General features: G+C 33.7%; 3 protein-coding genes across 12 annotated transcripts in view; 1 reads left to right on the top strand and 2 right to left on the bottom strand.

The window, feature by feature from the left end:
* LOC112323292 (glutamate receptor 2.8-like) overlaps positions 1 to 26,832 on the bottom strand; it is a 96,202-nt gene that overhangs the window by 871 nt on the left and 68,499 nt on the right. Inside the window, exons 3-5 of the mRNA XM_052453867.1 lie at positions 1,681 to 2,446; positions 1,261 to 1,573; positions 154 to 569 (exon numbers count right to left, since the gene is read on the bottom strand). Of these exons, the coding sequence (XP_052309827.1) occupies positions 154 to 569; positions 1,261 to 1,573; positions 1,681 to 2,446 (1,495 nt within the window). The remainder of the gene's footprint in view (positions 1 to 153; positions 570 to 1,260; positions 1,574 to 1,680; positions 2,447 to 26,832) is intronic.
* Positions 1 to 26,832, top strand: part of LOC7465998 (diacylglycerol kinase 7) — a 128,348-nt gene that overhangs the window by 98,999 nt on the left and 2,517 nt on the right. The gene's annotated exons all lie outside the window — the stretch shown is intronic.
* Positions 8,796 to 15,484, bottom strand: LOC18100542 (uncharacterized). 4 transcript variants are annotated; one of them, XM_024603243.2, is made up of 10 exons: positions 15,307 to 15,484; positions 14,980 to 15,156; positions 12,659 to 14,832; positions 11,671 to 11,712; positions 11,489 to 11,570; positions 11,252 to 11,384; positions 10,973 to 11,130; positions 10,337 to 10,852; positions 10,085 to 10,214; positions 8,796 to 9,055 (listed from the first exon to the last, which is right to left on the bottom strand). In XM_024603243.2, exons 6-10 carry the CDS (start codon positions 11,270 to 11,272, stop codon positions 9,047 to 9,049), a joined length of 834 nt encoding a protein of 277 aa, XP_024459011.1. In that variant the 5' UTR covers positions 11,273 to 11,384; positions 11,489 to 11,570; positions 11,671 to 11,712; positions 12,659 to 14,832; positions 14,980 to 15,156; positions 15,307 to 15,484; the 3' UTR covers positions 8,796 to 9,046. The 4 variants fall into 4 exon arrangements, with proteins under 4 accessions (XP_024459011.1, XP_052309858.1, XP_024459013.1 ...); XM_052453898.1 differs by having other exon boundaries at positions 11,489 to 11,712; positions 12,659 to 12,743; positions 14,158 to 14,832; XM_024603245.2 differs by lacking the exon at positions 11,671 to 11,712.

Here is a 26,832-nt window from a genome sequence, read left to right as displayed (position 1 = left end):
TTAGAAAGTTTACTCACTGCTTAAGTTCTGTAATAGTTATATACATGCTTAACAATGGCTAATCACTTTTGCCTTAATTATAAGTAGCCTGATAATCATGGAGTTCTACTTAAAACCTAACAACTTCAGAAAGAGAGAGAGAGAGTCACTCACAAAGCCAAATCCATCGGTTTGATAGGTTGGTCCTACCATTTGAAATTTAGAGCAGCGGTACTTGTCGTTAAGGAAGCGTCTAACGTAGGGAATTTCATCGAAGATAGCAGCGACACCACCATTATCAGATCCTCTAGACAACGCATCGTGAAACTCCTCTGGAGTGTTATATTCCCTCAACATCGTGTCATTGAAATGTATTTCTTTTTTAAGGAAATCTTTCACAAAAGAATCTTTCGGGTGTCCAACAAAGTAATTATTCCTCTTGATCTCTGTGACATAAACAAATGCGGGATGCATCCGCTGTACTGTTAGCATTGAGGCTAAGCTAGCAGTGTAACTCTGAGATATAATAAGTACCACAAATATCCATATGATCAAGACAAATTTTGTTAGGTTGTTCTCTGGCCTCTCCCCTATTACGGCAAAAAAGGAAAAATTAATGATTCATGCTCATACTTTAGTTGCGCTTGTAATCAATTATGAAAAGAAAATAAAGAAGATAAAAACACGAAAGTTAGAGTGTTGGGGATTCCTGCTCCCCATGCGGAACGGTGGTGTTCATGATCATTGCTCAAAGGAGGCTAAGCATACTGACACAATATTTAACGTGGTTCGGCTAATCGCCTACATCCACGGGAGAGATCAATATTATTAGAGATAGAGAAAGAATACAACACACGGAGGAGGATCACATCCACTCAACTCCCATCTCTCATTGCTACATAGGGCAGCAGCTGCATATGGCAGCAGGGCTGCTGGTGGCAGCCCTTCTCTTTCTTTCTCTCTTCTTCTCTCTTTTGTAGCTCTACTACAAGACTCTCTCTCTCTTTATGCTGCACTCTTGGTGTCTATTTATAGGCTTCAATGACAGCTCCTCTTGCTCCTTTGTCAACAATGGTGGCTGCCAAACTTACCAAACTTTGACATTGGACAATGGTTGTTGGCTGCCACCAACAACCCACCATTGTAGCCTCCTTCTTTGACAATGTCAAGGGGCTGCAAATGCTGCACCAGCAGCCCTCTTTGACTCTCACATGGCAGCCATCTTCTTTGACAATGGCAACCACATAATTGGCAATATTCCAACATAGAGAAGTTAATTACTATGTGCAAAGACCAGTGTTGAGAAGGAGAACCAAATAACTGTGCCCAGTTGTTGCTCTGGTGTTCCCCTAAACTCTGTGTTTGTACGGTGTTCAAGCACCCATACCACTAAACCTGTGACAAAGAAGGCTACTCCAGTCACTAACCAAAGTTTCGGGCTTAGTGGCTTCAAGAAAATCCACATGTTATCCCTCTCATCGCGTTTCATCAAAACCACCATTGTTATGCCTGATTCCGAGTAAGGCAAGGTGAAATCTACATATGATGAGCGATAAGCCACTATCGTTGTATCTCCAACCACTGCATCAAATTTCTGAAAGACAAACAAGACAAGGTCACTCTTTTTATGAACTTAATTTCAAGCTTTTTACTACAGCAAATTAGAATAGAAAAATGGATTTTAAGTAGCATAACACGGACCTGATGTTCGATTTGCCGAAGAATATCATCGTAAGTCCCGGCACTCTTCCTACTACTTTCATTCATAAAGGGTATGAATTCATACGGAAGGGGAAATGGTAATATATCATGCACTGCAAGGAAAACCTCTGCAGAGAAGCCTGAAACAATAGGCTCATTGCTCTGCTGATCCCATTCGACTTTTATAAATTCGCTAAAATCGCTTCTCACTGGAACCCCAATCCTCAATTTCTTCGGCTGTTGTATTGTGCCTCCTGGCCAAATTGGTTGCTTCAGTTTGGTTTTGGAATTTGAGTGTGATATTTTACTACTGCTATCCAAGCTCTGAGAAAGTCCTCCTTTTTCTGTCCAATATCCAATAACCCTCTCTGATCTCCCCACCACATTGAATATTTCAAAGGCGAAAGGTGCCATCTCACCCTTAACCAACTGGAACTTTCCGCTCAAGCCATCAAAGGTAGTGTTTAATATGGACTTCAGGAGTCTTGGCCCCATTTCTGAGATTCCCAAAGCCGCAAGATCAACTGACCTGTTGCTTGCGTTTTGTTTTAAGAAACTAGAATGCACAACGCCAGCCCTCTCCACTGCCATTGCTATCGCCCAAACTGTATCATATGCCCATAAACCAAAGAGGTTTTCAGAGTTGAAATTATTTTTCCATCTTGATTTGAAACCTTCAAGTTCTATTGATTTTGGTACATATGGCTTTACACCTAATACACCTTCCATAGAATCCATTACTTTTGCGTCCACAGGATCTAATAAGGTGGACAATCCTGTTGTCACGAACCATGCATACCCTTCACTCATCATTCCTGCGCTTTCGGCGAGTAAGAATAGCCTGGATCCCATGGAGGCTGTCATGTGCACCAGAAACACGCTTTCCTGCATTTTCTTTATTTTCTGGAGCTCGCTCATGATTTCAGTGTCATCGAAAGACGATGGAATGCAACTTTCATAGGGAACTCGAGTACCACTCTCGTGGAAGGCATTTAGCAAATATGGAACCAAAGCAATGCCATATTCTGTGCCTTCATAGATTAGAACAATTTCCCTCCAACCACAAGTTTCGACAATGCTGGCAATGACTTTCACTTGAGGGGAATCACTTTGAGCTGTCCGGATAAAGTAATTGCTTTGAGCTGTCCGGATAAAGTACTTGCTTTGAACTGGAGTGAGAGCAGGACTAGTAGCTGAAAAGGAGAGAATTGGCACTTGTGTCTTGGCTCCAAGCTCTGTCACAAACTTGGCTTCTGATGATCTTTGAGGCCATATGATTGCTTCAACTTCTTCATTTTTCATTAAATCCAGTGCTGCATTTTGTAAAGTCAGTTTTTTAATTAAAATATGCTCTATTTTAAATTGTAAAAATGAACTTTATTTCTAACGATAGCATGGCATGATATTAAGTGGGGGCATGAATCGACAAAACATTTGTCAATTTTTTTTTTTTTAAAAAAAAAAGAGTTATGACAATTTTACTGTGAATGATACTGTGGATACAAACTAATTTAATTGTGGATATTAATAGCGATAACACTGTTTTTACCCTTAATCTATCAGAAGTTAGGTTGTGCTAGTAGGGCTACTGTGGTTTTTTAGTTCCACCATGGTTATTCTGACTTTTTCGTCTGACACCAAATTTCTCATGAAGATTATTAGTAACATAAAATAATGAGAAATTTTGGCTATCTCACAAAAGATATATTAAAAAAAAATGGATGTTTAAGTATCTCAAATACACTTCTAGTTTTAGTCTATGTTTTGAAAATGATAAACCTGTTCTAGATGGATATATAAATACACTTATAGCTAGTGATGTTGATTTCAGAAAGTTCACATCGAGATACTTAATGACTTTTATGAATTAGGCCCAATGTAAAAGAACTAATGAATTAACTAATGAAGAAAAAGAAAAAAAAATATGAATTAACTGGGTTAACCCTTCAAACCAGGTTAACCCGTCAAACTTGGGATTCGCGTCATGAAAGTTTGATAACTAAATAGAAAAAAAAATTGACGGGTTAATCCAGAATTAACTGGGTTAACATGTCAAGCCCGAGATACGTGTCATGAAAGTCTGATAATTAAATTGGAAGAAATTTAACATTAACAAACTAAACTAAACGAAAAAAATTAATTAAATAGAAAAAAAAAATTAGGTTAACTCGTCAAACTCAAGATCCGTGTCATGAAAGTCTGATAACTAAATAAAAAAAAATTAACATTAACAAACTAAATTAAACAAAAAAAATTCATTAAAATAAAAAAACACAAAGAAAAAAGCAAAAATATACCCATAAAAGCATAAAAAACAAAAAACAAAAGGGGGGCTAAAAAGCGAAAATAAATTAAAAACAAAAAAATGAACAGTTATAGTTTATGTTATAATTATAATATAATAATAATATAATAATAATAATAATAATTATTATTATTATAATATATAAGTGCAATGAAAATAAAAGGCGTGGGGAAAGCACCCACGCCTTTTAGAGTATTGTTAATACTTGCACGCCAAACTATCTTAAAACCTTCACAAAACATAAAAACAAAACAAATTTTTAAAATAAAAATAAGTAAACTATTAAATAAATTGTAGAATCACACTAAAAAAATCCAATAAACGATTGAAAACATAAAAACAATTAATTCCAGATTTTTTTTATATAAATTCAATTGCAATATCAATCACATATCATCAAATATTTATTAAATATGAGATTGTTGAAAATATATAAATAACAATAAAAAGGAAAAAAATCATTGAAAAATACCATCAATTCTAGTGCTTTAAGCACAAGATCTGGTTTAAAAACACCATGAGAGAGAGAGAGAGTATAAAATTAATAAAGCATCTGAATATTTGCTGTTATGATCTTTACATAGACACTGCATTTTAGGTAGAGAGATTTCGTGTTATGATCTTTAAAATTAATTTCTTTACATGCCAGTGGCCACTTCTCTCTTTGTCGTGTGACCATGTATTCGATTTTGTGTGTGAATATTTAGAGAAGTGGTACCTGCAGATGCTGCTGTCACGACATCCCCTTTGGAATTCCTGGTGAAAAGAGAGATTCTAGTTCGATAATCAGCATTCCTAGCATAAAAATCAGTTTCTGCAGCAGATATGCAGCTCTCTGCCATTTTTCCGACAGCTGAGTTCATATCAAGAACCACCCCTGCTCGTATAATCACCTTCCCCATTGTCACCTGCTCACTCCACAGAATAACCAAGAGAAAGCAAAGAAAACAGAAGAAGCTTTTCTGCTTTGCCATTCTCATGAAGATTGCTGTTGATGGCAACTATGCGTATGCTTAGTATTTGTGGAGCCATTAGCAAATTTTAGCCAGCTCATATTTGGACGTACTTGTCACGACCACGTTGTGTAATTGTCAAAATTAAATGTTTCTCGCGCGGTAGTGACTCCTTGTTTTTTATTTAAAAATATAGTAAAACAGTATTTTTAGCTCTTTTAATATCTAATATCAGCACATTAAATATAAAAAATATTAATTTAAAAAACACCTATGAATATATCATAATAACATAAGTGCAAATTGTGACACAACAATATCATTTTTCACTTAATCATTTTTATTAAACAATAAGAAATATCTTCTAACTAAATTATGTTTCAATTAAGATAAATAAACAATTTAAAAAATGCATACCAATATTAGCCTAATTAACTAAAAAAAATAAAATTGTAGTCTCTTTAATCAAAATTGATGTGACATCCAGTACTCAATTAGATGATTAGCTCGCGCTACACTGCGGAAGTCAAATTTTTCTTGAACATAAAAAAAAATATTTAAATGTTACTAATGTTTTTTTCCTAGCGAAAAAAATTAAATCGTGTAAGGGTTTACCTAATGTAAACCCGATTGACTTTACTGATCCAACAACAACTCATACAACCTGTGAAAACAAATTTTGACTAAACAAAATTTCATAATTGATATCTTTTTTAATATTAAAATAACAACATATTAGATTCGCTTTGGACAACCTAAGTTAGCATGTCAAATTCATGACTAGAGTTATGAGACTATGATAATCCTATAGCAAGCAAATCAAAATAAATTATTAAGTCGTCAAAGCAAGTTAACCCGTCAAACCTGGGATCCGTCTCATGAGAGTGTGGTAACAAAAAAAATATTAAAAAATAAAATTCAACAAAAAAAAATAAATTAAAAAATAAAATTCAACAAAAAAAATAAATTAAAAAAATAAAAAATAAAAACAAAATAAAAAAAACAAAATAAAACACTATTTTAATAAATAGTGATTTGTAAAGAGAGTTACATTAAAAGCCCCTCCTCTTTTAATTTATAGTTAATACGCAGGAGGGCAAATTAAATTGACCATACGTGTTTATTTTGAGATTAATTGGTACAATATATACCTTTTTTAAAAAAAAAATATTAATTTAAAAATCATTTTAAAAACCATATGTGAATATATCATGATGGCATAATTGCAAATTAATGCGACGCAACAATATCATTTTTCACTTAATCATTTTTATTGTTCATTTTTATTAAACAATAAGAAATATCTTCTAACTAAATAATGTTTATTTTGAGATTTATTTGTACAATATATACTTTCTTTTTTTCCCTTTTCTTTTTCCTCTACTGTATGTATTTTGAAGAAGTCACACTTTCCGACTGTGATATTTGAAAAGGCAGTGAAAAGTTTGACTTTTATTAAATTGTATTATTTTAAAAAATATTTCTCTGACAGCGAGACCGATAAATAGGTTGTGATTGTGAATTGCGTCCATACGATTCATAGAATCAAGATGGGCACCGCATGTGCCTGTGTTAAAAACAAAAACCAAGAAAAGGATATTTAAGTATTAAAATAACTACTTTTTTTCTTTCTTCTTCTTAGTGGCCATCCTTTTTTTCTTTCTCTCTTTTCTTTTTATCTAATAAAAAAACCCTCTTCCCCACAATCATACTAGTCCATTTGTATCCTAAAAAAATTAGGAGTCATTTCTAAAGTAAACAATATATATTTAAGTATTAAAATAACTACTTTCCTATAAAGAAAGAAAAATATTCTTGCATAAAATCTTCAAATTTTGATTTTGAACTTACTAAAGTTAATTTGCTTAAATAAAGATTTTTTCATATTAAAAAATAATTGTTATGTCGGTTTAGATGTCCAGGTATTTGGCCGGCAAAACCCGGTCAACCCGGGTAAACCCAGCTAAGACCAGGCTGTTTATATATATATATATATATATATATATATATAAAAAACGATGTCGTTTTTTGCTTTAGCTTCTTACTATCAATTAACCAAACCGTTTGCATTGCAACATGAAGACAGAATCACAATTCACAGAATTAGAAACCCTAATCTCTTCAATCTTCAAAGTTTATAGCAATATCAGTTGCAAATGAATTTAAGCCACGCGCAAGCCATATCAGGTAAGTCTCTGTCTCTCTTTTAGTTAGAATAACAAGAAGAGGCCCTCAACAAATTATAAATTTGTTTTTGTAAGGTGTTTGTTTCTTTTCTTGTTTGGCTCTCTTCAGTTAAGATCTGCAAATCAATTTCAGATGAAGTTGTTGTAACTTATTTTTCTTTAGTTTTTTGTTTCGCTTCAGTTTTCTTCTCTCTTAGATTTCTATTCTTCACTGGTTTTGTTTCGCTTCATAGATGTAAGATAGGTTGTTTAATTCATTGGCTTTTTGTTTATGTAAGATATATTTCTGTTCTTTGCCATGTTTATATGTCAATTCTTTTCTGTTCCTTGCTTGTGTTTTACTTGAATCTAGGCTCTGTTTCTTGCCTTGTTTTTGTTCCTGTTAAAAACAGATTGAGAGAATCTAATCATCAATGATTATAATCAATAGATGATTAGATCCAGGTGGGTTTAATCAATGAAAACCAAGTGATGAAACTAATGTGATTGTAGATGCTTAATTGACAAGAAAAAATGCATCATCAACTGCGTATAATATAGATTAGAAAGGCAGGCAGAGAGTGGTAGATAGATGGGTGGATGGATAGAAAGAAAGAAGAATTACGATGATTAAGATTAGCATTAATAAAAAAAAAAAATTGAGGTTAATAGTAGGAGTAATTAATGGGGAGAGTGAGGGATGGAAAAAAAAAGTTGAGACCTTGGTATTGAGCATGAGCATGACAACAGAGAGGATGTGGGTGTTTTGCATAGCAATCCTGAGATTGTTCAAGGTCTCTTGGTGGTACTCGTGGGTGCCATGGATAGCAGGGGATTAATTAAGGACAATTATAAAATGCATCACTTACATAAAGATATTGCTTTGTAATCTTGCCATGTTAGCATTCCTTAAGGGTTGTTGCTAACCAAAATTCTTATTTTATTGTTAATTAGTTGAATATAATATTATAAATTATGTTTGATTTGGTTTAATATAGGTCTTTAAAATGTTGCATTGTAACTAGTTAGGTGTTTTCTGTGGGTTGTATTGGATTTTTTTTTTGTTCACCCGGATCAATCTATCTGACCTGTAACTCGATCATTATACTGGGTCAATCACCGAGTCGGGTTTAAAAACTATATGAAATTGTATTATTTAAGAAAATATATTTTCAAAAAAATTCTCTGGCAGCAAGATCGATAAATAACAATTATGGCGACGAAACCATTTTCGTCCATACAATTCAACCATTTTTGTCCATACGATTCATAGAGTCAAACATGCAGAGAGGAAAAGGTTGTTTTCGTCCATATGGTAGCGGCAGGGAAGATGCATCTTTCAGTTGTCAGGTCAAAATGGGCACCGCATGTGCCTGTGTTAAGAACAAAAACCATTATAGACGGTGTGGACGTTTATTTTTGTGGTGTAAAATATTTTAACATGTATTTCATTTTTAGGAACTATATAACGTTGATATAATTATAAAATAAAAATTAAGTTTATGGCATATCTATAAGTTATAACCACGACATGAGATACAAGAATTAGCTGTAATACTAGCTTGATTGCCCGCGCTTTGCTGCGGGCGATTTTAGGTTATGAATGAAAATACAGTTTTGTACCAGAATAAGCATAACATGCATGAAAAATAATAATTGCTAAGCAATAATAAAAAGAACTGCAGCTAGGTATAGTATCAAAGGTTTGATAATATAGATAAAGTTATAGATTAAGTTATAAACAACAAAATGCAAATAAGCTGTCAGATTGCTGAGCACTTAAAGGACATTGTTGTTTCCAAACTATATCAAAATTACAGAGGCAGCAATCATGATAATATAGATTAAGTTATAAACAACATCAAAAGTGGAAATAAGCTGCCAGATTCCTCTCCATGTTCTTGCTACAGGAATCTAAATCCAAGTCATTTGTAGAGGAATTGCTAGTTTTTCTGCAATGTAAAGACAATAAAATAAATTATGTAAAGACAACAAATCCAAGTCATTGTTGTTAGTATTTTTTGGACATGTTAAATAGCCTTCACAAAAATGTTTTTGGTTTTTTTTGTTTTGTGTTATAGATGCAATTGAAGGTTGAAAATTCTGTGAACATTTGTGTAGTAAATGAAGTTAAATGTGTGCATGAAGCAAGATATAAAAATTGACCATGCTTTTTTTTTTTTACATTATTGTATATACAGTTTATGTAGTCATTATAAAACCTTTTTCAAAGCAATAAAAATCCTAAACTGAAAAAAAAAGGAAAAACTTTTTTTCTCAAAAAACTCCGGCATCACATTGCTGTGATTATTCCTTCAGGGAAGATGAAAGAGGGGAGCATTTGAAATCATGTGAGAAGAAACGAAACAAAATTTTCTTGTGGCATTAAAACATAGTGAAGAAATTGAGTGCAGTGTATGCCTGGATAATGTGCTTTCAAAGCCTACAACACCTAAAAGAAGGCTTGCAGTCCTGCCTAAATGTGGACCATCCATTGTGCATATCATGTATCAGGAATTGGTGTCATGGTTCCCCAACCTCTAGGATGACTTTAATTTACAGCATTCACCAAGAAAGTAACCATATTTATTGTAATTGTTTAAGTAACATATGCACATATATAATTGTAATGATTTCTTCTTTATCTAAGTATTTATTGTGTGCACATAATAATTATGTTTTCTTCTTATTGTTAATATACATATATCCTTTACTAATTCTTTGGTTTTAATGAAAAGTATTAATATTGATACATAAATTTTCCAGGGAATGATTTTTTCTCTTTTAAGAATTGTTTTCAATGTTATAATTAGCATGTAAAGAAGAAAAGAACTCATGAATTATAGACTGTGAAGTGAAGAGAAATAGGTAAATGTAAAATAATAAAAAAAACAAATAGAATTAGAAAATAAATAACAAATAAAAGGCATGTTGGAAAAATTGGAAACTGATTTATAAGAATGTGAGGTTAAAAATCAAACCTTCGATGAAGATGAGGATGTTGCCCGTTGTTTTTTCAAAGGTGGAAGTGAGTGATCAAATGTCTCAGATGTAGCTATGTTTCCCAGGTTTCCTTGGACTTCAATTGCTTTGTCATGCTCATCTTCATGACTATTGTAACCAAAGGAGTTAAAGAGATGCAAGGCAGAACCATCACAGGTTAAGAACCATCAAATTTAGCACGTGTTAAGGAAAAAAAAATGTAAAGAAAGTGTGGGGAAATGTAAACTTGCATGAGCTGCTGTGTTGCATCTTCAAAATCAAGTGCACGTCGTGCTTCACTGTTTATGCTTGTTTCATTGTTTGGTGATATGTTCTGAGGTGGTGTCTCCAAGGAATCAGGAGCAATCTTGAGTTGTGTGACAGTATTTTGTGGAGTTGATGGAGCTTTGAGAACCTGTTTCATATAGCTTAATGGAGTAGATGTCTTGGATGTAGGAGATGATTTAGCTTCTGGAGTTGCTGTTTCTAGAGGATGGATGCTCTTATTTGTGCTGTTGTCAAAGATATTAGTAATGATAACCTCACATCTGTTGGTGATGGATCTGAAAGCACCAAATCGAAGCTGAAAAATCATGCTTTTGTTTAACTTTGCTGCCATGGCAGGAGGAAGAACTGAGGGATCAATAAATTTTTTATCATAGACATAATGGTGGGCCGATGATCCAAAAAAGTTCTCAGCAGTTTTCCCAAATAGAAGAAAATTAGTGACATCTTCTCCATCGGTAACAATGCATTCTAAGCGAAACCTATAATATAAAATTGAATACATGTTCATTAATAAGAAGTGCATGATAATGTATCCAAGGAATATGATTTTTTTATTTAACAACTTAATATTGCTTTAGTTATGAAATTAGATGACTTACCATGGAATTGGAAGAGAGGTGATAGCATCATGATCCATGCATGTGTAATTGTTTTCGCCCCCACTAAGATTTTTGTTGCATTTTGGACAGCTTGGATACCACCAGCCATTGGGAAAATCAAAGTCAACAATCGAAGCTTGACATGTGAATCTTAGATGCTGGTAATGGAAAGGAAATACATGTTTCAGGAGTGTGGTTTGATGAAATTTTAAAAACTAATTATATGAAGAAGGTAAAGTATGTTATCAAAGCTAATAATAAAAGGGTTTAAAAAATAACCTTGTGCTCATAAGGATTCATGCAAAGAATCTCATGTATTGTTCTCCTATTTTCTTTGATTTGTTCCTCTATCGATAAAACAACATTTGATGATGAAGGGAGTTGTTGTATTTCAACAGGTAGTTGTGCAAAGCTGCGTGCACAATCGATTAAAAAATATGGTGAAAAAATAATTAGTTAGAAAAAAATTGATAATGGTAAAGCATAGGAGAGGTGGTTGATGTTGGAATAACTTACAAATGTTTATATGCCAAGCATTCTGGTATGTCTGGATTGAAGTACCAAAGAGAGGCGGCTGTACTGTTAAGATTTGGTTTTCCTTGTGAACAAAAGAGTTTTTTGTAATAAAATGAAAGGAGAATTAGTTGGATCAGAATGATAATAAAAATGATAATAAAAATGCAAAATTAATAGCCTACACGATTAAAGATTCTGAGAAAATCCACACAAAATAAAGCAACCTGCAAAACAAACAATTTCAGATGCATAAATCCACCAATCAACCAAATTAACACCCAAAATCCAGATGGAAAAAAACCACAAACAAATTGTTTTTCTCATATCTGAGGCACCACTCAACCTCAAATGCCTCATCTCAAATAACAATTTTTTTAAAAGGGAACAACGTGAAGTTTAACAACAATGAAGCTACCTAAGGCTTTGTCTGAACATAGTGCAGGAAAAAAATGTTATTAGATAATGTATGCATTATGTTGATCATGTTAGAAAGGAATGAGAGAACACAATACAACTCACACATTACCTAGTAAACTGAAAAAAAAAAAAAAAAAACATGGAACCCATTCAAAGGCATAGAGATAAGCTGACAGGAAAAGGAAAAAAAAAAACAAACAAAACTACAAAAGCAAATGAAAACAATAAGGGGAACTGTAGTTACTAAAAATAAAATAAAATAAAAAAAAACAATGCCACATGACAGCCCTTGCCAATTAAAAAGACCACATGGATTAGAGCAAAAAACTCTTAACTATAAAAAACATGGACCCAAAATAAAATAAAAAATTGCATGGACAAAGTAATATTTAAATAATGATGGGTTCCAGTATAGAGTTGGTGTTTTTATATAATGATGGGTTACATTAATTTTGCATGGACAAACTAATAATTAAATCACAAACATGTATTTACTTGGCATATGTGGTTTTACAGCCTATGGAGCACAATCTTTTATTCTTGAAAATGGATGATCATGACATGCACTTGTTTTTTTTACCGTTATTTCAATATATTTCTAATACTTTATCAACAAAGTATTTCAATATATTTCTAATATTTGAAAAAAAAAAAAGAACTAATCTGTAAAAAAACAAACATAAAATGGAAAAGAAAAATACAGCAACAAAGCTGCAAGCAAAAAAGAGGTAAAGTCTGAAAATAATGGTGCACCTGTAACTTGAGTGACAGAGGAAAAAGGTGGTGTTACAACTCTCTGCAACCTAGAGATAGCTCAACACTAATTGGAATACCATGCCTGCAACAAATGGTTAAAAATAGAAAGTCACCAAGCAAATCTGAACTTGAGAGATGGATAATAACAACAATAAAAAAAAACATGCGATTATGAAAATCAAAAGAAAATAATTATGAAAATACTTTCACTGCCTTGCCCATATAGAGAGAATTGAACACAAAGTGATACAACATACTTGTTTAATGCCTCATCTCAAATAACAAATTCATTCATCTCAACCCATAATTTTTTTAATCCAAAACCAGATGGAACAAAAAACACTTACCCTAAATCTCCTGTGTTGTTGATTGAAAATCTTTTGTTTTTTTAGGTGCTACACTTCTACTCCAGGTTACGGAAAGGCGTGTAAAAAAAAAGTAGTGAAGATATACTGAGGTTTTTCGCTGAAACTCTATGAAAATTCTGTGGTCTTTCCATTCTGCTGTAATTTTTCTTTAAATTCCCTAAAGCGTGCAGCGCAATTGTCAAACTCTGTAGGCTGCCATGGCCAAACAGTGTTAAATGTTCTAGAAGATTAAGCTCTGTTTTTTCTAGATTGCCCTTGATTCAGCTAGAGGTCTTGAATATATCCATGAGCATATTGTCCCTGTTTATATTCATCGTGATATTAAATCAGCAAACATACTGATATGCAAGAACTTCAGGGGAAAGGTTGGATTGATATTTTTCTTATGATGGTGTCCCATTTTAAGCCTTTTTCACATAGCTGTACTGAATCCTTTATTGTACAGGTTGCAGATTTTGGATTAACAAAACTAACTAAGGTTGGAAGTGCATCTCCCCTTACACGTCTTGTGGGTACATTTGGATACATGTCGCCAGAGTAAGGCATTTTCTCCTTTAACAATTCTATAAGAAGATAAAAACTTTGGAACAGGTGTCAGATAGAATCATGCTTAGCTTAACTACTGGCCGGTTTCAATTTCTTAACAACTTGCCCTGTTTATAACTGTCTAGAGTTTAGAGAAAGATCCCAAAATCTGTGTCAGAGCAAACAAAGCTTTTATGAGTTGTGTGATTTTACCTTATTCTTATCGGGAACATATTTGTTTCTTTTTCTTTAACCCCCCTAATTCATATCCCACCAAACACACATATTATATGAAACTCTTTAGGGGCTAGAAGAAGGCTAAGGTAATTTTTGTGCTTGGAGGGTCTTCGGGGCTAATGCTATTAACTTTGATTTGCTGAATGTTTATAGTCAAATGTTATTGGGGCATAAGGATTGGTATTTTACTAATAACAAAAAAGGCAACAAACAATGCTACAAATAATCGTTCAACAAAAGTAAAAAAAATTAAAGACAACTAAAAAGAGCCAAATCTTAAAAACACAGTAAAGTTCATAACTTGCAACCCAAATTGATTTGAAACTAAAGTTGAGGAAAAGCAAAGAATAATCTTAAAAAACTAACCTTTGTCTTAGTAGAACACGGGGAAAAAGTTAGGAGCCAGTACACCCAAAAGCAAAGCTTAAAGCATTATATATCTTTGCAGGAAAAAAGAAAAATACATGCCCACCAACATGATAAAAAGCAAGTAACTGGATGTCACAAAACAGAAGTGATTGCTATGACCAGATATGAAATAGAGTTCTTAAAAAATATTCCAACAGGACAACCCATCACCTACCCAAGTCAGAACTAAACTAACAAATCAGCCCCCTCACCTTGTCTCCACATTTTCCGCTCAAGAAAAAATGACCAGATATAAAATAGAGTTCTTAAAAATATTAAAACAGGACAGCCCATCACCTACTAAAGTCAAAATTAAACTAACAAATCAGCTCCCTCACCTTGTCTCCACATTTCCCGCTTAAGAAAAACACTGCACATCACAATGGCAGCAACATGCCAACCTTGACGTGCATTAAATGCCTGTCAGCTGAAACAACTTAAAACCATACTTCTCTTCTCTTTTCATCAGCATGCTGAACCAACCCACTCTCACCTATCTCAACTGAGACATCCAAATGCATGTCTACACCTTAATTCTTAGGGGAAAAAAACGTACCAGCACAAAGAAATGCAAGCAAACCAGCCATGTATAAATAAGAGCCACAAAGAGCCTTTTAATCCATGCCAAGCCACCTAATAAAAAAAGCTTCACTGTCAAGTGATATTTTGTAAAAAAGCAAACTAAAAATTAAATTAATTTTAAAAAAACCAAAACTGGTCAGTCAATCACTGCAATTATATACAAAATCTGACCAAATTACTAATCACAAATAAGCTCACCTGCTCTGGCGCTGCATTTAAGAACTCCTAAAATCAAGCCAGATTTTCTGGTGGCGACGACGTCTCTGCAGACTAAAGTCCCTTTCCCTTTCAGCCTAAGCCATCATGAAATCCAAGCCGTCGTTCACTCTTCATTTCCCGGTCTTTCCTTTTGGGATCTATATGCAATTTTAAAATCTGTCCATCAAGGCCCGAGCAGCAAGAAAAAGGAGGAGCTAATCAGACAAAGCTATGCAATTATAAAATCTGTCCGTGAGGGGACAGAGCTCTATAAGGTACCGAAAAAAATCACACGGCAGGTGAACGAAGCTTATGGAAGTCACTTACGGATCCGGATTCCATTCTTTTTTAGTGAACGAAGGGCAAGCACTGGGCAGACCTCCTGGTGAGAACTGAATGATACAAACCAAGATCTTGTACCGCGAGAAAACACCAAAACAGACCTTTAAGCCAATTGCTCCAGTCCACAGTAAGGCAGCCACAATGTTTTCTTAAGCCCTTTTAGCATTTACTGAGATAGATCTGGAATTGTGAATGTATTATTTGCTTTGTTTGTGAGGCGTTTGCATAAAAAAAAACAAAAACATGAAAAGCTGTAACCTGTAGATGTATGGCAAAGATGCTACCACGTGTCCAACCAAAAAAATGAAAAAACATTGAAACAAAATTGGCCAGGAGATACTATGTACAGTGAAACAAAACAATGAAACAAAGTGGCCAAAACCTACCGACAAATAAATTTTAAACGTAAACAGTGCAATCCACAGTGATTTTAGAAACAATGTACAGTGATTTACTGATCTCTTTTAGTTTTTTTTTTAATTTTGATTGTAGGCACACTGTAGTTGCGGACCATTCTGAAGTTGACTCGGCCGCAAACTCATCTTAAATTTGGTTATAAGGCACATAACATGAGATTTTTGTTTCATACCCAAATATCAACCATACAAATTTTATAATTTTTTTTTTAAAAAAACCAGAAATATGCGAAAAAAAAGAAGAAAATTTATCCTATTTCACAAACTTTAACTATTTCCATATAATTTATTCCATTTCTTGCAATTTAACTATATTTATATGTTTCCATGATTTTTAATATTTTCGAGTAAAAAGAAAATTAAAAAGAAAAAAGAGAAGAAAAAATATCTAAACAAAAGGAAACGAGAAAAAAGAAATTGAGAAAACAAAAGGAGTTTAAAACAAAAAAAAAACAGTGAGAAAAGGATAATATATATATATATATATATATATATTAGATGGAGGGTTAGATATTATATCCATATTTTTTATCCAAACTGTATTTTCCAAAGCATAACCAAGAAAATCCATCCAAACACTCGTAGTTACACTACACCATTAAACAGTTTTACCGACGGACTAATTCCGTCGGTGACAGCAATTAAATCCGTCGGTGAAATAATTACCGACGGCCTCACCGACGGAAAACGTCCGTCGGTATACCAGTCGTCGGTAACTCCCATTTCCGTCGCTAAGTCTGTCGCAAATAAAAAAAAATACCCACCGACGGAACACCGACGGTCTTACAGACAAATACGCGCGCGCCAAAAAAAAGTTTCTCGCGGGAACATTACCAACGAAATAAATCCATCTGCAATTTCAACGGTAATTACCGACGGAATATCCGTCGGTAATTATGGCATGGCTGGTAATTGTTTGGCAACTCTCTGTAAAATACCGACGGATATTATCCGTCGGTAAATCCGTCTGTATTTAATCACCGACAGATAGATTCCGTCGGTAATTATGGCATGGCTTGTAATTGTTTGGCAACTCTCTGTGAAATACCGACGAACATTATCCGTCGGTATATCCGTCGGTAGGTATTTAAAATATATATAAAAAAAAATTTATTAATAGTAAAAAACCTTAATAAACAAATAAAAATGGATTAAACATTAAAAATATAAAAGTAATGTTAAATAATATTCATTACAAATTTAATGTGTTTTAAAAAAAATTAAACTAGAATAGCGGCGGAGCTGGAGGAGGAGGAGGAGGAGGAGGAGGAGGAGGAGGAGGAGGTTGGTTGTTCCCGGGACCATACGGCCAAAAAGAAGCTGCACAAGTATCGTCACCCATCTTTGATCTCATATCCATGACTATTTGACGGAGCTCATCATAATTCATCGAGAGTTGTTGATATTGTTGTTTCAACGCAATGAACTCCTCAGACTGGGTGTTCGATACTGATGGAGAGCTTCCAACAGTTGAGACACTACGAGCCGAACGCAAGTTTTCAGCCGTAGTGTTGGAGAGCCCGCAGACCCGATTTGTATCGGGTCCACCAGACGATCCCGCCTCCATCCATAAATTTGGATCGAAATCTAGATGGGTCGACGGATTGTCCCCATATCTCTCCCTCAACCGGCTATTAAAGGTCTCCTGAAAATTCCGTCGGTAAAAAAATCATCAAATGCAATTCAAGATGCAATTCAAGAAATTAATAACTTACAAAATAAAATGAATGAACGAACATACCACGAAGTGCTGAGCACGGTTGTCCACGAACCGCTGCACCCCCTTTTGGCGGTCTTGACATCGTACATGCGTCTCTACAAACAGCTCCATTGGACTCGGTTCACGTCCAAGAGACGCAGCCTGTAAGGAAAAAATAGATTGAAAGTTAAATATATTATAAGGAACGACAAATTATTTAACGATATATTTCATTAAAATTAATCTTACCATCCGCTTTTGCATGTGCGCTGAATGAGACGAATCTGCCAGTGTGCGTGGTCACCGAACCATGAATTTGCCGGTTCCGGTTGTCGGCGCCGGACTGTGAGCGCCGTGAGAACCGCTCTAAGGTCACGTGCTCAATATATGCCGTCCATATTTCCCCCGAGATGAATGGCGGTTTGAATTCCTGCCAAACCGCCACCTCATTCCATCCTTCAAGACCGTTATCCCTCGCATGTCTTTTTGATTTTTTTTGGGTGTCATACCAAAAATCACGCAACCTACTTCCATAGTAACAAATTAGAATTTAAAACATAAAATTATAAAACAAAAATAAATATTATTTTCGATGTTACCTAGTTGCCGCGTGATTCTCCCATACCCTCCTCACAACATTGTTGTCCGCCCTATCCCACTCAAATTTGTTCTGTGTATATAAATAATTCATATAAAATAAAAATAGTACAAGATATAAAATTATAAAAATCATTTATTAAAAATAAGATGGAAATTAAAAATTAACACCGACCTGAAATCGCTTAAACCATGCATCGATATTAGGTTTCCACTCAGGATGTCTGGAAACCTGGCTCCATTGAAACAATGGAATCTCCATCGACAATTTAAACGCCAATGTTATAGTCCTTGCAACCTCAATGTTTGTGAACCTGAAATTAAATAAAAGTAGTAATATTAATTAGTTGTTCATAAATTATGTTAGAAGTATATATAAAAAAAAAACTAAAACCTAAACAAACTTACATTGAGAGGTCATCCTTCCATTGTGCCTGGTACTTGCGAGTGAATTGACTCCGCTGTGAAGGCACAACGCTTCTGCGCTGTGAAACCGCACTAGAAGAGGCAGCATCACAAGTTGGCGTAGATTCCTCGCCGTGATCAGCACCTAAGGATACGTCCTCCTCGCTACTAGAAGAACTAGCTGCAACCGTCTTCTGACGACGTGCTGTAAATTTCATTCTACGCATCTACACAAATTTATACGAATAATTACATAATTAACTTCGATTATTTAAAAAAAAAAATTCGACAGAGTCTCCCCTATACTGGGGGGTCCCAAGTTATTGACAAAATCATATTACACTTCCAATTTTATTTCACATCCCGATCCAATCATCCTGGATCTCAACCCAACTCATCATCATCAACACAACATTTTATTCAATAACATCATATAATGATATTCAAGTAAAAGAATCAATTTCAACTATGAACATTCATTGTTAAATTGGTACTTAGAGTTACAAACATTAGATTAAAGTCATACATTCAAATTTACGGATTAATATTACATTTCAAGTTTTAGGAGACAAGACTCTTAATTTATAAAAAATTACATGGTCAAAAGCAAAAGGTAACTAAATCAATATCATTCCTAACACGATCAACCCTAATGGACCTCAAAATAGAAATTAACGGGTACACATAAATATAAAAATATAATAACAAGCAATAACAATGACATGTAAACAATAATATCCTAAATTAAGATAAACTAATTAAATGTAATTCTATATATATAAATTAACATTTTTAACATAAATTCAACAATAACAATTATAGCAATACAAACAATAATATCATAAAATTAATAAATAAAATTAAAAAACTAAAAAACACTACACAAAACACCATACACACAAAACAAACAATACACAAAACTAAAAAACACTATATCAATTCAAAATAAATTTGGGAATAAAAAATGCTTACCTTAATAGTGTGTTGAATTTAAGATTTTATCTACAAACAATACACAAAACAAAGAACACCAAAAAAAATAATCATAATTAAAATAAAAAAAATACAAAGATAAAGAAAAAAGAATACATACCTTTTAAAACTACCACCAAAACAATAAAATCCCTTCTAAAAACTAAATATAAACCGAGAGGAGAGGAGAAGAGAAATGGAGAAGAAGAGAAACAGAAGCAGAGAAGAAAATGAACCAAATGGGGGGATGGGGGGGTTATCTACAACAATTTTTCCGACGGTATTACCAACGGAAATTAATTGTTGTCGGTGGCATTAAATTCCGTCGGTAATACCGTCGGAAATTAATTGAAATGTGCACCAAAAAAAGTTCAAAACTCCCGCCAGACTTTTCGATTCGTCGGTATTTGTGCAGACGGACACGTGTCAGATATGCGTGCGCTTTGGGATGTGCGTAAATCCGTCGGTGATTCCGTCGGTAGTGTATGTCGGTAACGCCGTCGGTATACCCGTCGGTGATTGTGGCACAATCCCGTAATTTTTTTGCAACTCTATGTGAAATACCGAGGGGTTATAGTCCGTCGGTAAAGCCGTCGGTGATTGTGGCACAATCCAGTAATTTTTTTGCAACTCTCTATGAAATACCGACGGGTTATAGTCCGTCAGTATACCCGTCGGTGAAACCGTAAATTTTTCTTATTTTTTTTTATGTAACCCTTTCACAAAATCTTGAATTGCAATCTTACAGCACACACAACACAATAACAAGGGCTGACCATTAAAGAAGAATAAATATTTCATGTTTCAAATTATTACATTATAAAATAAGGCTTTATAACATGTTTAGTTAGTCGGAATTTTCATCTTCATCCTCTATTGAATTGTTATCATCAGCTTCATCGCACTCTTCAATTTCGTTATCATCTTCTTCAACAACATTCTTTTTTCTACTAGTAGACCTTAGAACAACATTCAACTCCTCTGCGTCAACATCAACAAGACAATCGTTGAAAACACGAAAATTCAAATTTTCTTCTAAGTCAATCGACGGAGCAACTCGGTATGGTTCAACCAACTCACTAGCTTGAAAGACTTCATCTATCACACTTGTGTCTTCGTTCTCATCCTGAACAACCTCGACACGACCCTTGGGTTTTGTTTTTAAAACGGATAACCAATCAACTCTTGATCGGTCCTTTCTAAAGGAAGGGGTGTATGTGTAATAAACTTGTTGGCATTGTTTTGCGAAAACAAAGACGTCGTTTACATTGCGGTGTCTAGCTTAGGTTCTTCTTCTACGATTGGACATTCCCTGACATTACCTTCACTCATTCTCATTGCATCCATAACCATATTCCTGTAAGGATTACTGTTCTCATTTCCAACTTCATGCATGTTGCTAGCACTAGAAGTTGACCCAACCACCTGTTCTTCCATGCTCTCATCAGGAACAAATAGTTCTCCGTGAGCATACCAACACAAGTAATCTTCCATGAACCCTTTTGGTTAGAAGATGCATCGTTACAACATCTTGATGCAGAAACTTTAAATTTTTACACTTCCTGCATGGACACCTAATACCGCCATCAGTAAAATTCCTCGGAATAGATGTTGCGAAATTAATAAAACCCTGGACACCGTTACAATAATCCATCCTCCGCAATCCTTGGGGTGAGTCCCGATACATCCATGAACGATCATCCATGACTTCTATTGAACCTCTATAAAACATAACAAAAATATTGGTTTTCCCCGACATTATCCAACAAACTAAAACAACACTTATGTTAAATATTCATTATCAATTATCAACTATCAACGTTCATACATACAAATTTATACATATATAAATTTACAGAAATCACAACTTCGAAATAGAATTGATAACAATTAAACAAGACTCGTTAAACAAGCTATTAATTATTTATTTCATCACAACGACACATTTAATTCGGTGTAATTCAAACAAAATTTCAACAATTTACAAACAAATATAATTTGACAAAATCTAAAACAAACTATAAAAACTACAAAATTATACATTCATACTACAAGTTTCTTTGACAAATAACAATTAAACAAGTACAAACGTTAACAAAATACATATACTAAAACAATAAAATTCAAAATTAAATATTAAAACTAAAAAGGATAGATTTACTTATAAAAAAATGATAAAATCTACAAGAAACGGATATTGTGACCACGTACAAGATATAAGAAACTTGAGTGCTCGTGTTGAGAATAGTGGAGAGTTGGGATGGGTGTTTGGCTGCAGTTTGGGAGGGGAGCTGCAGTTTGGGAGGGGAGAGGTGGGATGGGAAAGAAGAAGAAGGAGAAACAGAGGAAGAGAGTGTCGACAGATCGGTGGGCATATAATTGTTTTTGCCGATGGAATCACCGATGGAAGTAATCCGTTAGTGATTCCATCGGTGACAGTGCCACGTCACTGTACGACTATCTCAGTTTGAATCCCTCGGTAAAATCGTCTGACGTCATCACGCCATTGCATATTTCCAGACAAACTGTATACCCCGTCGGAGAAACGGTCGGTATATACCGACGACATATTTCCGTCAGTATATACCGACCATTTCGCCGACGGGTTTAGGCCGTCGGTATATACCGACAGATTTTGAGACAGAATTATGTCCGTCGGTAATTATTACCGACGGACTTTTTCCGTCGGTAATTCCATTGGTTTTCTCCGGTTTTCTGGTAGTGTTAAGAGTAAGCTGAATTATAAAAAATAAAAGAATTGGGATTTATACATGATGGTGCTTCACTATGTATTAAATAATTCACAAAATTAAATACAAAAAAATAAGATATAAAAAGCAAAACACTTCAAGAGTGAAATAGTGAAACTGTAGCATGCAAGAAAACATCAATGCATGAACCACATTTGATTTCAAGCTTCTTGCGGTATTGTTAAAGAAAAAGGAAAAGCCATTGAAGGTTTGTAGTATAGTAGAGCTACATTCATCTCTCAAAATATTAATTTAATATTTTTAAAATAAAAAATAAGTTAAAAAACACCATAGAGTCACATAAACAAACACAACCGAGAGATTAGAGATTCTATTTGGTATTGTGGTAAAAAAATTTAAAAAAAGTATTTTGTTTTTGTTTATAAATCCATTAAAATAATATTTTATTTTATTTTTTAAAATTTATTTTTGATATTAACATATTAAAACAATCTAAAACCACCAAAACAATTAATTTAATGTAAGAAATTTTATATATTATTTTATTACATACCATTCAATTTTTACATTGATTTTATTCATCTTTTTATATATGTAAGCAATTTTTTTACAAACCATTACTTTTTTTAATCTTATCTAATTGCTTTTCTAATAGTGTATATTTTTATTTTTATATAGTTAAATAAAAAATTATTTCTTAAAAAATGATGTTATCAAGCTCAGTTAAATTCATGACTTAAATTGCAAGTTTATCAAGTTAATTCAAGTTGTTTTGGATAAATTAAATATTGCTTGCTAGATTTTGATTAGAGTCCAATGCTCTAAATTGTAAATGAAAACCTCAACAAAATTAAAATATCTGTTTTAAATAATGCTTGGAAGTTTTGGAAAAGTTTAATTTATCGTTGTAACTTCAAATAGGCCCAGCACCATTAGGGTATAAGTTGCAATATGTATTTTTGGAAATCATGATTCACTTACTGTTGTTAAAAGAAACAAAAATCATTTTAGTAATTCACTATTAATCATTGTAACTATTGACACAATCACTAAAAAATCTTAACGAATACTAGGAAAATGAAAATTTCAGAAAGATATAACCTGTTTTTAGAGCTTAGCTCTGATACCAACTTATGCGAACCTCATGATCACGTGGTCATGCAACTCACAATCAAGATTAAGATCTCATCTTAGAAAGCAGAAAGAGGTCTAATAGGAGTGTGACACATTAAAAACATATCCCAAAGAACTAGCACTATTAGAATGAAAGTCGAATGACGCCACAAAGCTAGTTAATCTTTGATAAGACAGATTTAGTTCGTTTAAGAACAAAAAATAAAAAGAATCTCTCTCACACTTTAAACTGAAAAGTTCAAAAGTATTATTCATCAAAGGTTTTGGAATTTAGGCTTTACATGTGTTTAAATAGTTTTGAGAAATTAACCCTAATTGATCTACCCTTATGGGCTGAATTGATCCATTTACAAAAACTGACCCAAAACCTTTACTAGTAAGCTCAAACCCTAATCCTAACAAGTCTTGGATCCTAGCTAAAAATAAAGTATTAATTAAGCTTAAACAAACATTGAGTTATAGCTAATAAAAAAAAATAAAGCCCATAAGTTTAAATCTTGTTTCGTCGTGAGAAGAGAAGAAGAAAAGAAAACATCATAGGTCTAATACAAGACTTATCCTTTAGTTTCGAAGTTAGAATAGAATTCTGATCTCAGTCTTGTATTTATCCTTCTTTTGGAAGGAAAAGGATGTTGCCTTTACTGCTCTTTTTTGCCGCCACTTGTGTTTCCTAAGTTAGCTTGGATTCTTTTGTTTTCTTTGTTGTGTTTTCTCCTCACTTGACAAGGAAAATATAATAAATCCTAATTTTTAAAGGAAATAATTAATGTTTCCACACATAATAGAAAATAAAAAATTAGTTAGAAATCTACAAGACACATAGAAACATCACAGAACAAGGCTGGTGAAAACTAATACAAAATTGGCAGCCTTGTTGTCGAAACGTCATGGCCTAAATAAGGGTGGACTGGATCCCTCTTGCACATGAATTAAATGTAATAAAGCTCCTCTAGATGCTCTAAAGGATCCCCAAGTTCAGCCTTTGCTGAGACTTGCACAACCAGTTCATTCAATGCCTTCACTTTGGACCTAGTAAATGGTCCATTTGGAATGTGTAATGGGTCATTAGTGTTCGTGGGCTAATTCACTTCACTAATTTTCAATTAACTCAATGTTGAAGGATGAAACTAAAAAAAATGCTAATTAGAAAAAGGGAAAAAAAAACTCGAGTCAACCAAGTTAACTTGTCAAACACACAATTTAGATTATGAAACTAAGATAATCTCATAAAAGATAAATTGAAAAATCGATTAAAAAAGAACACACAAAAACAACTCGAGTCAACCTAGGATAACCTTATAAACTCGAGACCTAGGTCATGAGATGGAGATAACATTATAAAAATCAAACCAGAACAAATAACGAAGTTTAATTCTCAATCAACTCATTGTTGAATGATGAGTTTGAGAAAAAAAAAATTAGCAAAAAGGAGAAAAAACTAGAGTAAACCGAGTTAACTCGTCAAACTCGTGGGCTCGGTAATGGGACTAGGATAACCTTATAAAAAGTAATTTGAAAACAATTATGAAGCCTAATCCTTAATAAACTTAATGTTGAAAGATAAATTGAAAAAAAAAAGAATAAGAGAAACATTATTCCAAAATAGTGTTTTGTGAGGAGGGGTGTTGCTACCCAATTTTTGACCTATGTTTTTTATAAATTTTCAGAAAAAAACCAAAAATAGCAAAAAAAAAAATGAAAACCCCAAAAAAATGCATTTTTGATATATTTGCATCGCTTTTAGCATTTTCAGCATCATCTCCAAATAATTTAAATTTTCAAAGGTATTTTGAATACGTTTAACTTTTAACGTGATATTTTTACAATCATTGATTTTTCTCGTTGAATCGACGTTGATTTATAGATCTCATTTCATTGTAAATTGAAAGTCAGTTACTTTGATAGTTTAATCCTGTGATGTTTATTTGCTGATATATTGGTACAAATCTGGTAGCTGAACGGTTGTAATTGTAATTTTCTTTCGAGTGCAGGGTTTAACAATTGAGGGGGAGTTGCCTGAGAAAGTGAACTGCGACGAGGGAGTGTTTTATAATTACTTCAGCATAGGTATGTCAATATGTTCTAGAATGGCCGTTAAAGTTGCGCACATATGGTCTTAACTTGGTTTTAGAGATTTATAATGTTGTTTGAGTTCAACTTTTTGTCTTGACGAGTGTTTCAACTGATGAACTTAAACAAGAATGTTTCATTCCAAAGAATCTGTTACTTTGTTTCATTGTGCTCACTTGTCCATAATGATTCCAAGTATTTTCTGTGTAAGAATTGAACTACTTGAAAGTTGAAAATTGTCTTTTTTGACTGCGAAATGATTTTTTTTTTCTTTGTTTGTTTTCTTTTCTTTTGTATTTTTTTAATCCATCAAATGGGGTGTTTTCTCATTCCATTGGTTCTTCTGGATTTATTCTTTCATTTGCTTCCTTTTTGTGCCCATTGGTTCTTCAACATGTTATCTCATTGGTTTGTACTTTATAATTGTTTGTTCACTAGACAGAAGGCTTAACACAACGATTAACTCCCCATCTGAACAAGGCGGTGCATGTTGAACTCAATTTCGCTAATTAACTCAGACAAGAATCCTATGGCATTTAAGAAAGAAAGATGTAAAACTTCATTTGCAAAGACTTGCTTAATGACATTAAAAATTTTGTTCCAAATGACAACCTTGCAGGTTTTAGCTTGTGATGAATATTTGGATCCTGTTTTACTCTTTAGGTTGCTTCTAAGTTTATTGTTTGTTTGCACAGGAATGGATGCTCGAGTTGCCTATGGCTTCCATCACCTACGCAATGAAAAACCTAACCTTGCACAAGGTCCTCTTTCAAACAAGGTTTGACCTAATCTTCATATTTCTTTATATATGAATTTGTATATGTTAATTTCCTTGGAAATACACCATAAACTGGACTCTTAGTAGGATTGATGGGAGCTTAGTTCTTAACAAGGGGCATAATAGAAAAGCTGAAAAAATAAAGAATAGAATTCTTTGATTGTACTTGTATTTCGGGACAAACCAAATTGGAAACCTTGACAATATGGTGGTTAGAGGGAGTATTAAATTAGGATGATGGTGGGAAAAGCGATATATCATTTTCGTATGTTGCTAAAGCTCTGTTCTCAACACATTGGTACCATACTGTAAAATTGCTGGTACAAAACTGTTATTTTTAAATTGCAAAAAATTGAAAAACTTGAGAAGAAAATAAATATCGAGGTCTAATAACATCTATCTAAATCTAATTAATTATTTATTTATTCTGAACACTTCTAATTTTCTTGAATTTTGGCTCTGTGAATTTGATAATTTGCTATAGAGACAGATGTGTTAAACTTTTAAGAAATAAAGATTCAGCAGCAGCATGAAGCAGAGTTTTAAAACCCGGACCTGCCCGGCGAGTCGACCCGGGACCCGGCCGACCCGGGCCTGGGACCGGTCCGGGTTGAGGCAAAAACCCGCTCGGGAATTGGCCCGGGAAACCCGGTCGACCCGGTCCACCCGGCCAAACCCGGGTGAGACCCGGTCAATTTTTTTTTATTTTCACTGTCATTAAACGACGTC

This window comes from Populus trichocarpa, chromosome 6 (assembly GCF_000002775.5).
Source record: "Populus trichocarpa isolate Nisqually-1 chromosome 6, P.trichocarpa_v4.1, whole genome shotgun sequence".
Lineage (NCBI taxonomy): Eukaryota > Viridiplantae > Streptophyta > Magnoliopsida > Malpighiales > Salicaceae > Populus > Populus trichocarpa.
Note: the sequence above shows the minus strand (reverse complement) of the source record. Positions and strands in the feature narration are given on the sequence as shown.